At 41.3% G+C, this 17,437-nt stretch overlaps 1 protein-coding gene across 3 annotated transcripts in view; it reads right to left on the bottom strand.

The window, feature by feature from the left end:
• Nucleotides 1-17,437, bottom strand: part of etf1 (eukaryotic translation termination factor 1) — a 49,552-nt gene that overhangs the window by 29,717 nt on the left and 2,398 nt on the right. For 2 of the 3 annotated variants that reach the window (XM_033030001.1, XM_033030002.1), the window contains exons 2-3: nt 3,008-3,183; nt 319-458 (exon numbers count right to left, since the gene is read on the bottom strand). In XM_033030001.1, the coding sequence (XP_032885892.1) occupies nt 319-458; nt 3,008-3,183 (316 nt within the window). Of the gene's footprint in view, nt 1-318; nt 459-3,007; nt 3,184-13,419; nt 13,523-17,437 lie in introns of those variants that run through there. The other variant, XM_033030003.1, reaches the window with a different exon arrangement.

Below are 17,437 nucleotides of genomic sequence, written 5' to 3'. Positions count from 1 at the left end.
CGACATTTCGTTCAGACCGAAAGGTCTGAATATAAAGGATTCAATTCAATTCAATTCAGATGACTAATATTGTGAGCAACTAATACAGTACATCACACTGGAAAAGGTACATGGTGTACAGTTTTCTGTGGTAATCTGAAAAATTAACTGCAATGTTATTTTGTATTTGAAAAGTGGTTTGGGGATGTTTTCAAAAATTGTATCTTTAAAGGCTCACAACCCCTCAGTCTAGGAATCACACCACAGGTCAGCTGCAAGATGATCACAATTGGGCCACTATAAAGTAAATACAATCAAATGCATTTAACAGTTACCTACCTCTGTATGAAATTTATTGTCACAAAGATATAAGGATGTATTAATTGGTTTGAAGGGCTCAAAATCAATGTTAACTTTCTTTTCTTTGCCTTCTTCTGTTACAATTGTTCCACAGTAGACAACCAAACCATTAGGCGGTACTATGAAAAGACAGTAAAGAGCAAGTATTAATGTTTAAAGTAACAGTTCCACCACACCCTCCATCTCTTAGGTTAGAATTATTCAGGAGTTCAAGGCATGCACGTTCATTTTAGTGTGAAGGGCAAGGCAGGTGGGAGAAGGAAAACCTGGATGACGGAGAAACTAAAGTTCTGGTCAGGAAAAGGGGGGAATGAGACGGGTATAGGCAGCCCAGAATCGTTATCCTTTGAGTTTGGGGATCTGAGGATACTTAAAGAAATCAAGAGGGAAAAAGGGGGCACATGCAGATAGTACTAAGGAAAATCCAAAGAGATTTTCCGAGTACGTTAAGGGAAAGAGGATAACTAGAGAGAGAAAATAAGGCCCCTCAGAAACCAAGGCGGTCATCTCTGTGTAGAGCTGCAGGATATGGGCATGGTCCTCAATGAGTAATTCTTGTTTTTATTGTAGAGAAAGACATGACGACTGGGGAAATTGGTACAATTAATGATGATGCCTTGAGAACAGTCCAGATTACTACTGCGGAAATACTGGAAGTCCTAAGGCATTTGAATGTAGATAAATCACACAGGCCTGATCACATAAACTGAAGACACTGTGGGAAGCAAGAGCACAAATTGCATGAGCCCTGACTGAGATATATACGATTCATCATTGGACAGGAGATGTGCCAGATAAAGTTGTGCCTCTATTCAAGTGCTGCTGCAAGGAAAAGCCTGGGAACTATAGACCAGTAAGCCTAACATCTGTGGTAGGAAAGTTACTGGTGAATATTCTGATGGCTAAGGTATATATGCATTTGGATAGATGGAGGCTGATTAGGGATAGTCAGCATGGTGTGGTTCGTAGGAGATCATGTCTTACAAATCTGAATGAGTTTTTTGAAGAAAGTAGACAATAAATGCTGGAGAAACTCAGCGGTGAGGCAGCATCTATGGAGAAAAGGAGTAGGCAAAGTTTCTGGTCGAGACCCTTCTTCAGACTGATGAAGTAACCAAAAAGGTTGACGAGGACAAAGCCACAGACGATAGAGTAAGGTTAATAAGGTTGCGCATGGTAGACAGCTCTGGAAGGTTAAGCCCCATGTCCCACTTTCAAGACCAAATTCACGACCTCTGCCGAGTTTGCCCTTGTCTCATACTCGCAGCATGGTCGCCACGAGGTCGTAGGAGGTCTTCCTCATGCTTGTGAGTGGTCTCCGCGTACTCGTGGCATCAAGTAGGTCCCGCCGTTTTTTCTAGCCTGATAATAAATGTCCACGAGTAAAAAAATGGTCGGCATGGAAAAAAAAAAAGATACTTTTTACTCTTAGGTAGGTCGTAGTAGGTCGTGACGCTTAATCGTAAGGTGGTCAGAGGCAGTCTTTAGTAACTTGTCAGTTTCTTTGTTGAACTAAATTAAGGCGCATGTTGCGCTTGAACAATTGGTTGGGAAGAAAGCCAAACTGTAAGAAAGAAGTAATAGTTCCGGGGTGAAAAAAAGATCAGTAGAAAAAAAAGGTTATTTAAACAACAGAACATCACCTCTGTCACTCCAAGGCATGTTCATTCATAGCTGGAGAGTTTTTTTGGAGAGGAGACATGTTTTAGAGATGGCACCAAAAAGGCAGCAGCACAGGGAGAGGGCACAACCCTAAAAAAAACGGCCATGCGGGTGTTGCCCACCCAAGAGGAGGAGTGGCAGGAGGTGATAGTGCAGGAGGAGGTAGCCCTGCATGAGAGACCCCTGGAGACCAGGGTGGTAGTATATGTCCCCACCACCACCCCATCCTTCACTGCCTCATTTGAAGGCAGCAAAGCAGCCCTTTCTCCTGTATCTGACACAGCATCAGAGGCAGATGCCCCATTGGTGGTGAGGGAGGGCTGGAGGAAGGTTATGCCCTACACCTTCACCAGGCAGCAGGAGGGGGACCTTGAGGAATGGTTCCAGCAGAATGCCATCCTGTACGAAAAGGAAAATGGGGGGTACAGTGACAGGGACAAGAATGGCATGCTTGCCATCCACTGCCCCACATGTGTGCTTCAAGTTCCATCTTTTGTCAAAGCCCAGCGCCACTCTCTTCCAGTCATCTGGTGTACTGGGACAGTCCATCACATCATCTCCATTCACCCATTGAGACCTCTTCTTGTGCTTCCTCTTTACCCTCGCTCTTCCCCCTTTTTTATTTAAAGGATGCTGAAGCAAAAGGGCTACTGCAAACAGCAGTAAAACGTACATGGTCGAAACCAGTCTTCAACATAGTCGAAGGAGGTCGTACACAGTCGTAGAAGGTCGTAGGTTACCGCGACTGTGATTTTTTTTTTAGGTCGTTTAATGTAGTCAGAGGTCGAGATTTAGGTTGTGAAAGTGGGACCTGAGCTTTAGATTGCATGGGCTCCAGGGGGAGCTAGCCAAATGGATAGATAATTGGCTTAGTGGAAGGAAGCAGAGGGCCCTTTTCTTGGACTGGATAGCATGCAACAAAGCTTTTCACTGTACCTCAGTACACATGACAATAATAAACTAGACCAAAGCAACCCAAAGGATAGTTTCATGTATAAAGACTGACCTTTGTTGTATAGTTTAAGACGCTGCTGCACAGATGTAATGGCCCCTAGCACAGATAGACGATTCACTCGCGATTTGATGTTTGAGGCAGTGCCAAATTCATCCGCCAACATTTTTGCTACTCGTGAGATCTGGTCTTTGGGAGGAATGATGAGTGAAATCATACTAGTGCCATTCCTAAGGAAACAAAATAAAGTCAGTACCACTGAAATATGACCAATAACTTAAGCACTTAATTTAATATCTTGAATGATGAACATAGTATGAACAATGAAGCACTATGATGAACTAAATACACCATGAGTGTTTGGGATGAAGTCATTCTTATTCCTAATTCTTAAAATGTGCAATTAGATTTTGTGTTTAATTTTCCAATGCTAGTTCCCAATGTATGCAGCCTTCACCACCAGCTCTCAAGCTGTTTTTTAAGCAAAGGACACATCTGTTTGCACTGTAGTAGTTGATTCCTGCTCATTAGAGGGGGGGAAAACTGAAATTTGCTTTGTACTCTCCACCAGTTCAAAAGACTTAAACTTTTTTAAAAAATGATTTCATGAGAGCTGCAGATTCCTTGTTTCAACTTCATCAGGTCAGGTGATTTCCTATCCTATCCAGCTGCCTTCACTATTTAAAAGGGCCATCAGGCATCAAAATCTTGCGTACCAATCTGCAAAGATCAGTTTCAACAGCATGGCTGGTGTTCTAATTGACTGCGATTTATATAATGCAAATATCTCAGCTGGTCAGATAAGGCCATTTTACAAGGACATTAAAACGGTATGGAATCACAGGAATGGAAGCAAGTTTTATGGCGATATCCCACTATTGTAGCCCGTTAAATAATAATAATAATAATAATACATTTTATTTATGGGCGCCTTTCAAGAGTCTCAAGGACACCTTACAAAAATTTAGCAGGTAGAGGAAAAACATGTAAGGGGAATGAAATAAATAGTAGAGACATGACTAGTACACAAAGTAAAGACAGAATTCAATACAAAACACAATATGAGGCAATTAATGCACAGATGAAAAGGGAGGGGGACGTGGGGCTAAGGATAGGCAGAGGTGAAGAGATGGGTCTTGAGGCGGGACTGGAAGATGGTGAGGGACACGGAATTGCGGATCAGTTGGGGGAGGGAGTTCCAGAGCCTGGGAGCTGCCCTGGAGAAGGCTCTGTCCCCAAAACTGCGGAGATTGGACTTGTGGATGGAGAGGAGACCGGCTGATGTGGATCTGAGGGACCGTGAGGGTTGGTAGGGGGAGAGGAGGTCAGTGAGATATGGGGGGGGGGGGGGCAGATGGTGGAGGGCTTTGTAGGTGAGGATCAGGATTTTGTAGTTGATCCGGTGGGAGATGGGAAGCCAGTGAAGTTGTTTGAGGACTGGAGTGATGTGAATAAGGCAAACAACGGTTCAAATGGAAGGGAATTCAAAACAGTTCCACTAATTTAGCCCCTAGAAAATCTGTTGTAAGAGCCAAAGAGCAATTATTTTCATTTGATTCATGTCACTTGATGCATTCCACCATTTCTCATAATATTTGTGGGTTTCTAACAAATCAGTCCACACAATAGACATTGCCATCTTTAAATCATTGACAACTAACATCACGTTCAAAAACAAGCTTTCTCGTCCAATCCAGGACCCGCAACAGCAATCATCTAACCCTTTGTGCCCATATCTCATCCTAATGCAGTATCTTGAAACAATCATTCCTTTGCAATCTTTGAAGTACCTTCTAAATGAGAGAATGAACCAAAGCTCCACCTAGCCGTCACAAGCTGATTGATACGACCCCGTGGCACTAGGTTGAAATGTAACAGAGTTCTCCCCCACATCATCAACATTCATTTCCAAACAAAACAAGTGAAACAGTTTCATCAGCATTGTAGAAGCTTGCTCTGTGCCACTGGCCATGTTTCTAACATTGCAGCAGCAACTACACTCCAAGTACTTTGTTGATCAAAATGCTTTGTAACTTGCTTAAGCCTGTGTGAGGTATTATATGAATGAAAGGCATTTTTTCCCCCATGAGGTGGAGATCAAAACTGTATAGTAAACAATGTGAACATGCAGAACACGCATTTGATTTTCGGCAATAGTCTGAGGGGCACTGGTGATTCGATAAGTATAGAGAACCTATTTTTCATGCTAGATATTTTTTAAACTGTTCCATTGTTAAGTAAGATGCTTATTATTTAATGACAGAAGTAACTCTGCTCACCTTTGAAATAGTAGCATGGGATCTTTTGGGACCCCTGAGTACACACGAGTTAACTTCACCACCAATTTCGATCCTGCACTCAAATTGACTTGGAACATCCCTGACACCTCCCTCCCCCTTAATTGATCTCACTGTCTCCATCACAGGAGGTAGACTGGCACCTATTACAAACCCACTGACTTCCACAACTATCTCGACTACACTTCTTCCCACCACCCAGCTTCCTCTATCCCCTACTCCCAATTACTCCGTCTACGCCGCATGTGCACCCAAAATGAGATGTTCCATACCAGGACATCCGAGATGTCCTCATTCTTTAGGGAGCGGGGGTCCCCCCCCCGCTTCCATCAAAGATGAGGCCCTCACACGTGTCTCCTCGGTACACCAAAGCTCTGACCTTGCTCACCCTGATTGCAACAGGGACAGACTCAGTGATGTTTAAGAAGGAACTGCAGATGCTGGAAAACCGAAGGTACACAAAAGTGCTGGAGAAACTCAGCGGGTGCAGCAGCATCTATGGAGCGAAGGAAATAGGGCCGAAACCTTCTTCAGACTGACCTTCTACAGACTCAGTGAGCAGGGGGGCCGGTTTCCACCCTATCTCCAAACTAAATAAACTAAACATGCAAGCTCCTGACAGCACTGAAGGTCAGGATTGAACCACGTCACTTAACCTGCTGCTGTGAGGCAGCAGATCTACTGGCCATATCACCGTGCTTCCCTTAGAAGCCTGCCTGATTGAACCCAAGTGTGGCATTGAAAAAAATAGAATGGCAAACACAAGATCATGGGGGTAAATGTGCAGCGTGACGATGATCAGATATGTTGCATGTCAGTTGAGTTACAAATACTGGCCAAGACAATTCCCTTGATGTTTTTCAGGAATACTAACACTGCACCTTCCATGTCCAAATCAAAGACCAGTAAAGCTGTTGGGTTTACCATCTAAATCATAAATTGGCAGTTCCAACGGCTTAAAAGATTTGGCTAGCAATTTTCTGGAATCGAACTTAAACTCAACCTCACACCAACACCATGGATGATCCAGCTTGGACTCCTACTGAGATCCCTATAATTGAAAAAATCTGATTAAATTCCTATAATACCATGAAACAGCAAGCGTACTCGATATGGGCAAGCATAAATAACCTGACAACAGCACGGCGGTCCAGAATAAGTCACCGGTTCAAATACAAATCTGACTTTTTTTGTGTGTAAAGTTGTCGATATCCAAATCGCAAAAAACTATTCGATACCACTAATTATCACCCCAGAAACTTTTAATGTACACATCAAATAACAACCACATGATAAAAAAATCTTGCTGATTCCGTTTGAGCAACTGAAACTACTTGGACAAAAGGATGGACTAAAAGGATTCATTTTGTTAGCAAATTTAAAACTTATTTTATATGCTGCCATCACCAGCTTTCCGGGCACTTACCACCATTTGTGTTAAAAAAAAAAATGACGCACACATCTCCTTTGAACTTTGCCTGTCTCATCATACAGCTATGCCCTCTCATTTTGGACATTTCCATACTGGGGATATTGTTCTGACCATCTACCCTATCAATGTTCCTCCATTGTATACACTGCTCTCAGGTCTCCCTGCAGCCTCCAGCATTCCAGAGAAAACAAACCAACCTCTCCATATAGCGAATACCCGCTAATGCAGACAGAACTTGTGTAAATCTCTTTTGCACCCTCTCCAAAGCCTCCCAGAAATGTGGTGACCAGAAATACAATACTTCAACAAGGACTACCAAATCTCCCAATATCAATACCAACAGCTGGGTCACCAGACACGAGATAGAGTAGTGGGATGAGTAGACTACAAAAAGGACTTTAAAAAACCCCCAGTAGTTTTATAACTATAAAACTGCGCAATAAGGCTATAAATTCTCTCAATTTAATCATATAATTACTGGTTCAGGGCAGGGAAAGCTGAAAAGAAAAATTATGAAAACACAGCATAAAATTTTGGTGGACAAAAAGCGTGTTAACTTGGCCCACTAAAAGCTAGCAACTCTACTTTCTGAGCCCAAACAGTAACTGACTGGAATCATCCAAATTTGAGAGAAAATGCAACTTTAAGATTCCTACTCAGATGAACGAAGATAAAAAGCAAAACAACGGTTTTGAATATTCCTGTTTATATTGCTACCGTCATATAACAGCTGGATTTACACAAAATATTCCCTGTGTCAGGAGATTCAACGGTACTCGGGTTATTTTTCTTCAAATTGAGAAATAAGATCAATCTGAAATAAGTAAAATGATAATGCAGTAATAAAACTAGGAATCCTAGGAAAGCACGTTTTCTTAATGATTTATGGCACATGATCCTTGATACTATCCCACAAGTGTGAAGCCAACTTTTGAAGTCCACAAAACCAACGCAAAACTACTGTTTTCTTAAAGGTAAACCATGCTGGGATTAGGTAATAAACATATATTGCCTTAACTCCATCATAGATACTTTTTTTAATTTTTTATATTTTTATTAGAAGTAGACATATTATAAAGTATAGTTACATATTATAGTAAAAAAACTTTTCATATACATCAGTCGTACATTATTAAAATTTTCAATTGTCGATTACTTCTACTTCTAGTGTTTTTTTTATATAGAAAAAGAGAGAAAGAGAGTAAAAAGAGTTACAAATATCAAAAAAAACAAAAAAGGTGGAATGGATTACTTATAATACGTCATTGGAGATAGGTTCGTAGATTATAAAGTATGACTTTTCATCTAATCCTGAGTTCAAGGTTCAGTTGGGTTTTCGTGCTGGGCCAATCTATCCCGTCAGATAATTAATGAATGGAGCCCATATTTTATCAAAAAGTTCTTGTTTGTCCATTAAGACAAGTCTAATTCTTTCTAGATATAGGGTCTCCGACATTTCCACAACCCACATTTTAATTGTGGGGGTCGTAGGGCCTTTCCAAAATTTTAATATTAATTTTTTCCCAGTTATTATACTGTAGTCGAGGAAATTTCTTTGGCTTGTTGTGAGTGTTAAACTTTGCTCTGATATTCCAAGTACAGGTGCACAACCTTTTATCCGAAAGCCTTGGGACCAGACACTTTTCGTAATTCGGAATTTGTCGGTCTTCGGAATGGATTTTTTTTTAGCGTAGATTTTAATGGCTGGCTCAGTGGTAGAGTGCTCGGCTCATATCCGCAAGGTCGCGAGTTTGCGCCTTGATCCCGGCAGTAAACTCGGTCGCGAGTTTGAGTCTTCAATGTAGTTTTTTCTTGCAGAATAAATGTTTGTATGAAATGCAGTGTAGGAGAGGTATACTGACTGTGTGGGCAGAACTTTGGAAGTGATTGCCCACCAGTCTAAAAAGCCGCTGTGTCTCCCTGTCCCATGGATAGCAGGGGGCGATCAAACAGCACAATACCCCCCTCCCCCTCCAGAGGATGCCGCTCCCCGATGGGCCGCTACGGCGACAAGTGGCAGTTTGCCCACAGCCCGAGCTGCGCCCCCTCATCCGCCACCCCAAGAACAAGACGTACCTTGCACACCATCAGCTTCTGCCCCTACGTGTTCCTCTGGAGTTGGAGCGGGGCTGGAGTTGCTGCTGGCTGTGGGTCTCTGGGATCTCCGTGCTTGCAGTGGGCCTGGGGGTCGGTGTCCCGTTGGTCCTGACGTCTCCGGCCACCCCCCTGGACTGGAGCTGAGACTGGAAACTGTACCGCCCTTGCCCCCTCCCTCTGCAACAACAAACAACCCCTCTCCTGCAAGGGCGGTACAGTTCCCGGAGGATGGCAGGTGGCCGGAGACGTCAAGACCAACAGGAACCCGCTCCCCGATGGGCCCCTACGACGCCCCGAGCTGCGCCCCGTCATCCGCAACCCAGGTTCCTGTGTAGTTGGAGCGGGGCTGGGCTGGGCTGTGGGTCTCTGGGATCTCCGTGCTTGCAGTGGGCCTGGGGTTCGGTGTCCTGATGAGGGGGCACAGCTCGGGGAACGGCTTCTGGTGGTCCTGACGTCTCCGGCCAGTTTGCAGTATTCCTCTGGAGTTGGAACGGGGCTGGGCTGCTGCTGACTGTGGGTCTCTGGGATCTCTGTGCTTGCAGTGGGCCTGGGGGTCGGTGTCCCGTTGGTCCTGACGTCTCCGGTGACTGGCACTGACCTGCTGTTTTCGCCGACATGAAGACAGTGCAAAGCCCCCGCGCCGGTGCAGAGGGGAGGGAAGGGGACACACACATGGCCGGGAAGCAGAGGGGTGTAGGTGGGGTGAAACTGAAGCGAGCGACAATCTGCTGCTGCCTGCCCCGCTGAGTTAAAAAGTTCCCACGCAAGACTCACGAAACACTGTGTATCGTGAGTCTACCGTGGGAACTTTTTAACTCAGCGGGCAGGCAGCAGCATATTGTCAATTATTAACCCTCCCGCGCAATATACCCTCACCTTCTCTTTTATGAATGGGGATTTAGTTCCCCTTTCTTCGAGGACCGACCGGAGGTTCCGCTGTCACCTCTGCGGGCCGCCCTCGGTGAACGTTTTCAAGGACCTTTCTTCAAGGACCGAAAAAATGGCCGCTATTCGGAGGTTTTCGTTATTTGGATCTTCGGATAAAAGGTTGTGCACCTGTATTATCAATTTTGAGTTTGGATCCAGTTTTGTATTAATAACTTCTGAAATTATTTCAAAAATATCAGTCCAGAAATTTTTAATTTTTATACAATTTGCAAACGTATGTGTTAAATTAGCATCTAGATGTAGACATTTATCACAATAGGAGAGATTTGTGGGAAGATTCTATTTAGTTTTATTTTAGAGTAGTGTAATCTATGTAAGACTTTAAATTGTATTAAAGCATGTCTGGCATTTAACGAACATTGATGTATATGTTGTAAACTTTCGTCCCACAAATCTTTCGTTATAGGATGACCTAATTCATTTTCCCATGTGTGTCTATATGGTTCCGTCGGTGGTACCTCGTTGTTTAGGAGGGTGTTATAAATATAAGCTATTAATTTTTCAGTGTTAGGATGCTTGTTCAAACATTCATTAAGGATTTCTGGTTCCCTAGTCCTGTAGACTTGTGTGTTAGATTTAACATAATCTCTAATTTGTAGATATCTGAAGAAATTATTTGAGTGCAGTCCACGATTCTGTTGTAACTCCTGAAATGAAAGAAGTGCCTTTCCCATAAAGATGACCAATCTTTTTAATTCCATAATTTTTCCATTGTGTGAAACCCTTATCCAAAAAGGATGGTTTGAATAAGGGATTATTTACAATGGGAAGGCATAGTGGTATATTATTCAATTTTAAAACTTTTTTAAATTGTTTCCAAATTCGTATTCCACTATGTATTATGGGGTTTTCCCTATAGGTTTTTTTGTGCAGTTTTGTGGTAGCAAATATGATCGGTCCAATTTCAAAAGGTAAACAGTCTTCCTTTTCCATCCTTAACCAATCTGGTTGTTGATCCATTTCTTCCAGCCAGAAATTCATGTTTTTAATATGGACTGCCCAAAAATAAAACAAGAAATTTGGCAAAGCCAGACCTCCATTTATCTTTGACTTACATAAATGTTTTTTACTTATTCTATGATTCTTATAATCCCAGATAAAACTTGTAACAATAGAGCCGACTTTTATGAAAAAAGTTTTTGGGATATATATCAGGATTAATTGAAATAGGTACAGTAGTTGCGGTAAGATGATCATTTTTATAGCATTAATTCTACCAAGCATTGAAATGGGAAGTGTTTTCCAGTATTGAATATTCTTGTGTAGTTTATTCAGTAAGGGTGGAAAATTTAGTTTAAATAAAGAGGTATATATCTTAGTTACATAGATTCCTAAGTATTTAAATTTATCTTTAACTATTTTAAAAGGGGATTGTTGTAATGTATGTAGATTGAGTTTTGTTATTGGCATGATTTCACTTTTATTCCAATTAATTCTATATCCTAAGAACTGACCAAATTGAGTTATTAAATTTAACAGATTTGGAATACTAGTTTCTAACTTTGTAATATATATTAGTACATCATCTGCATATAAGGACATTTTATTCCTTGTTTCTCTAGTGTTATATCCGTATATTCCTGTATGGGTTCTAACGCTTTCTGCTAGGGGTTCGATTGCAAGAGCAAATAATAGTGGGGACAGTGAACATCCTTGTCTACAACCTCTAGAGAGGTTAAATTTAGTTGATAACATTTGGTTTGTTAATATTCTAGCTGTTGGATTAGAGTATAACAATTTAACCGATGTACAGTACTTCTCTCCCAATTGAAATTTTAACTCCATCATATATTCTATTTGATTTAATGCAATTTATGCAAAGCTCTTAGGCCTCTCCATAATGTAACTTGCCTATTATTGGAGAAAAGACCGTTCATAATTGAGGCAACAATAATTTTCTTCATCCAGGAGGCCAGTAAATCTTTGGAATTTATTTTAGTTTAGAGATTGTTGACCAGAAGGTTGCAGTGGGTCACTTGCTGAATATCAAGATGGAACTGCTAGATTTTCACGTTAACAGAATGAAAGAATTATGGAATCAGAGCCGACAGGTGTTGCTAAGTTAAAGAATCGATCTTATTGAATGGCAGAGCAGGCACATGGTATTCAATGGCCAACTCCCAGTAATATTATGTTCATATGGACTTAAAAGTCAAAGATGTTATTTCATCAGCATTGTATGTTTGCCTGTACCACACCATTCATAGTTACATTCTGAGTATGGATATCTTCTCAAGGAAAGTCAGCAAACCACAAACGAGAAATGTTGATATAGACAACAAGAAATATTAATCCATCAACGAAAGCCGGCCAAGCAGAATAATAGGCGTTCAGTCGGTTACCTCATTGCAAAAAATATGACTATGCAGCAATATAATTTCTGAATGCAATGTCCCACTACATATTTTAGAATTTCCAGTCAAAACATACCATTTCACCCATTTATTTCTCACATAAATATCATGGAAACAAATATTTTATATACATGGGCGTCTACTTAGTAACATCACAATTCAATCCATGAAGAGCGTTCCTCTGGAAGTTATGTTTATAACAACTCTTCAGTTCACTACTTCACATGACATTACTAGAAAACCCAACACGGAAAGTTTAAATAAACATCTTGGTTGGGATCAAATAGTGTGCTGACATCCATTAGCAAAAGACATTAACAGCAGTCACTACACAAAAGCTGAGAGAAATATTCCTCATTGAACCTCAATTACCACTGAGCAAGACAAACGAAAGGCCCAACTAATTTTGTGACTTTATTCAATAAAGTGTACTCCAAATATAAAGAAACCAAACAAAATCAAGTATGTTAAAAAGGAGAGGGGATCATTGACTTAATTACAATGCCATGTGGACATACACCTAGCCACAAGCAGGATTTTCTTACATGGTTTAAAAGTACACATTGAAAGGAAATTTCAATGAAAGTAAAGCAGCAAATGCATTTTCTCCAGGGTTGCAGAAGCAGTTACACTAAAACATAAAAAAAAAATTTCACATGCATTCACAACTTTATCTCATGACTATGGGGGCACAGTAGCGCAGCAGTAGAGTTGCTGCCTTACTGCGCAGGAGACCCGGGTTCAATCCTAACACTGGGTGCTGTCTGTACGGAGTTTGTACGTTCTCACCGTGACCACATAGGTTTTCTCCAAGATATTCGGTTTCCTCCCACACTCCAAAAACATACAGGTTTGTAGGTTAATTGGCTTGGTGTATGTGTAAATTGTCCCTAGTGTGTGTAGGACAGTGTTAACTTGCAGGGATTGCTGGTCGGCGTGGACTCGATGGACCAAAGGGCCTGTTTCCGCGCTGTATCTCTAATCTAAAACTAAACTATTCCTGATCCTCCGCTCTTCCTTGTCTTCTGGTGTGGTGAGTATGGAATGGTAAATTGAGTTGAAAAATGTAAATCTACAGTTTAAAAAAGTTGCCAAGAAAATAGTCCAGTCGAACCGATTTGTGGGAGTTGTTAAAACTAGAGGTCTTATATGTATAGATCCAACTGCACCAATCCAGCCGTGCAAGCCAAAAACAATGTCTTGCCATGAATGCTGGAAGCACCATTTATTTCTTCCTGCAAATCACAAAGCCCTTTACTCAGTCTAGGCAAAAGTAAAAAACTAAGGCAATGAGATTTGCAACATAAATAAGCCAAAGGTGATGTAAGGCATGCTTACCTTCGAGTAAAAAAATCAGGAAGTCACAATGCAGCCGAATAAAACAATGTTAGGCCAAGTTTGCAGTCAGGTGTGCAGTTTGCCGCATTACAGGAAGGATGTGGAGTCTTTGGAGAGGGTGCAGAAGAGGTTGCCTAGATTAGAGAGTATTAGTTATAAGGAGAGGTTGAACAAACATGAACTGTTTTCTCTGGAGTGTTAGGGCAACCTGAAAGTATATAAAGCTCTGAGAGGCGTAGATCTACAGGTCAAAGTTTGTTTTAGAGAGTGGTCAGCGATTAGAATGTGGGGAGGTGACGGAAACAGATACAATAGTGATGTTTGAGGGATTTAGACAGAGACAGAGGATAGGGGGATATAGATTATGTGCAAGCAGATGTGGTTTAAATTAGCATCATAGTCAGCAAACGCAGTGTGCTGTACTGTTCTATATTCTAGATAGTTGGATAAATTATTGTTGAATGAAGAGACGGTGCACCCTGCAGCAAAATATGCTGATGACACCAAGATAACCATATAACCATATAACAATTACAGCACGGAAACAGGCCATCTCGACCCTTCTAGTCCGTGCCGAACACGTATTCTCCCCTAGTCCCATATACCTGCGCTCAGACCATAACCCTCCATTCCTTTCCCGTCCATATAACTATCCAATTTATTTTTAAATAGGATAGGTGGGTTTGCAAAGGATACAAAGAGCCCATTTCTAACCAGTTAAGTGAGTAGTGGCTAATGTGAGAAAATGTAAAATATCTCAGTTTGAAATTATGCTAATCCCAAAAACCCACAAATGGATCTACTTCCACTATAACTGCTTTAATGATGTCGTCTCCACAATTCTGGGATAGAGAATTCCAAAGATCCAGTATTTTCTGAAGAAGAAAATCCATATACCTGCTTTGGAAATGAACATTCCCTCATCCCAGGCCCTCTCAGCATTAAAAACATTTCAACATTTATTTTACCAAGCGCCTCCAGGAGTGGGCGTTTCAATTATATCCCACATGCTTTAAAATTCTAAAGAATAGACTCAATCTGATCAGCCTCTGTTGATTAAGCAATCCTCTCCTCTGAGCAATTATGCTTTTAACCTGCTTCGAATGCTATTATAACATAACAATAAGCAAGCACAATTCCAGTTATCACAAAGAAGCAATGTGAAGACACTCAAAATAGTACAGGAAATAAGCACAAGAATACAATGGGGTCAGGAGAATTAGTCAATGACACGCTGAGATTGTTTCTTCAGTAACAGGAAGCTACAGAATATTTATTTATGTGGCCCTTGACTGTAAACAAAACCATTTATAATAATTGTTCCATGGATACGAATTTTGGCTACAAAGTTAGTGGTTATTTTAAAGAAAAAGCTAAAAGCTACAGTAGTTCGAGGTCTAAAAAGTTATGATATGGAGTAATGAGAAGTTGTTCTCCTCAGTGAATATTTTAAGGGCAGGGACATATTGGGAGACTGCTTTACAAGGAAAAAGTTCCTTTAACAAAATTGTGTAGTAGTTATAATCTGGAAAACATTGAGGCAAGAATGACGAACAGGCCAGTCAAGGCTCTCACAGCATTGGAGAGTAAATGCTCAAAACATCACTCAGACAATTCTCAGCATCTCAAGCAGGGCTAGGGAAGCCCTGCTGTCCAATTTTATGATTCAGGCTGGCACTATTGTTAATTTGGCAATTCCAAATATTTTTCTCATTATCCGATCCAGTTCATTGCATCCATTTAACTTCACAATATAAGTTTTGCTTTACTTCTCCAAACACCATGTTCTGAATGACAAAGGTGTACAAGGAGAGAGAGAAACAAGAAAGCTTTGTGACAGTGTCAAAACAACCATCTCTCCCAATGTCAACACAATGACGAAGCTCATCATCAATTTCAGGAAGCAGGCTGGTGTACATACCCCAGTCTGTACCTGGAGTGGAGCGGTCAAGAACTTCAGGACAATATACCCTGGTCCAAATGCATAGATGCCATGGCTAAGAAAACATACCAAAGCCTCTGCGTCCGAAGGCTAAGGAAATTCAGCATGTCCCAAGTGACTAAACAATTTCTATAGGTCCATTTCGCTGCTCTAGGTGTCAGCTGCTCTGCAACGGTGAGACCAAGCATAGGTTTGGCAATTGCTTCGCCCAACACCTCCATTCGGTTTGCAAAAAACAACCTGATCTCCCGGTGGCTCAGCACTTCAACTCCCCCTCCCATTCCGAATCCGACCCTTCTGTCCTGGGCCTCCTCCATTGCCAGAGTGAGGACCACCGTAAATTGGAGGAACAGCACCTCATATTTCGCTTGGGTAGCTTACACCCGAGCGGTTTGAATTTTGACTTCTCCAATTTCAGGTAGTCCCTGCTTTCTCCTTCTTTCCCCTCCCCAGCTCTCCCACAGCCCACTGTCTCCGCCTCTTGCTTTCTTCTTCCATCCCCCTCCCCACCCGCCTACTTCCTTCACTCCATCGATGCTGCCTCACCCGCTGAGTTTCGCCGGCATTTTTGTCAACCTTCGATTTTCCAGCACCTGCAGTTCCTTCTTAAACAATTTCTATAGATGCACTATAGAAAAAATCCTGTTCTGCCCAAGACGGCAAGAAATTGCAGTGTTCTGGACATGCTATACTATACTACATTATACTATAAAACTATACTATACTATGCACAGTGCACAAACCAACCGCTCCCACCCCCTCCCCTCCCCTCACCAGCCCATCCCTACAACTGATACTCCCTCCAGAAAGCAGCCAACTTGATCAAGGACCACTCATACCCCAGTCATTCCCTCTCACATTAGACAGAAGATACAAAAGTTTGAAAACACCACCACATTCAAGGACATTGCAGTTATCGGTATTCAACAAAGTTCTCTGAAGCAAAGGGCTGAATTTCTCAACCCCCCAAAATGATCTCATTGCAAACCATGCACTTATTTAATTAGCAGTTTCCTGAAATACTATATTCTGCAGTGTCTCCTTTCTCTTTGCACTACTTGTGCTTGTGTATGGTTTTGATTGTAATCATGTATATATGGATGCTTATTACCTGGATAACATGCAAAACAGTTTGTCTCTGAATCTTGATAGATGGGAGTTAAAAAAACAAAACCCAAAGAAAATCCCAAGTTTAGTTTGAATTAAACATTCATAATTTACCATTTTCCACGGTATTTCAGGTCATAACATTTTTCAGAGCGCTTGCAAAAATTGTCACTGAAACACCAGAGGTGGTCCAGAGGCATTTCCAGGCTACAGGGCACAATGCATGGGTAAGAGTTAATCATAGCAGTATGATGTTTGTGTGGTTTATAAACACTAGCATAGAGCAGCTGGGTTGAAAGGCTTGTTTGTGTTGTAAACCGGACGCAAGGTCACCTTCCATCCAAAGCAGCAGAGCCCAAATATATATTTTTAAGTTTATCCTAACAATTCACTCCTCTCACCAACATTGATCTGTCTTGTCACTTTTCTGACTATGCCATCGAAGTTTGAATATCTTCACAGATGGGAACAGGATTTTTAAACAAAATCATCATTAGCAGGTCCTGATTCAGTTTGTACTTTACTGTTTTGGCTACAGAGTATTCTGATTAACTTTGAAGTGACAATTATCAAAGCAATAATGAACAATTTCACCAAAAGCATTTTGGCAACTAACAAGCTAGTGAAAAATAATGAGAACCCTTTGCTGGACTGCTCAGAATTCAGTGGCAGAAAATTGCATGTGGAATAAATAATCTGCTTTTGCTTGGAGCAGCATTTTATCACAGGAAAATTACAGTAACTGAATAAGATATAGCAATGTACATTCCTTTTGCTAAAATTCCTCAACCTAAACACAAGCCCAATGCCTCCAACCATGCATGTAAAATTTCCAAATGGTTTCACAAGAAACAAAAACAATAGCCATACTTCACAGTTCAATTCCTCGTCCTCACCCAATTTACTTTGTGTCAGCAATTGTGGACGGACAAAAAACTAGAGTTCTGTCCTTTTAGAAATGATGGCTAT

Source organism: Amblyraja radiata, chromosome 11 (assembly GCF_010909765.2).
Source record: "Amblyraja radiata isolate CabotCenter1 chromosome 11, sAmbRad1.1.pri, whole genome shotgun sequence".
In the NCBI taxonomy this organism is placed as follows: domain Eukaryota; kingdom Metazoa; phylum Chordata; class Chondrichthyes; order Rajiformes; family Rajidae; genus Amblyraja; species Amblyraja radiata.
This window is presented reverse-complemented; position numbering and strand designations above follow the sequence as displayed.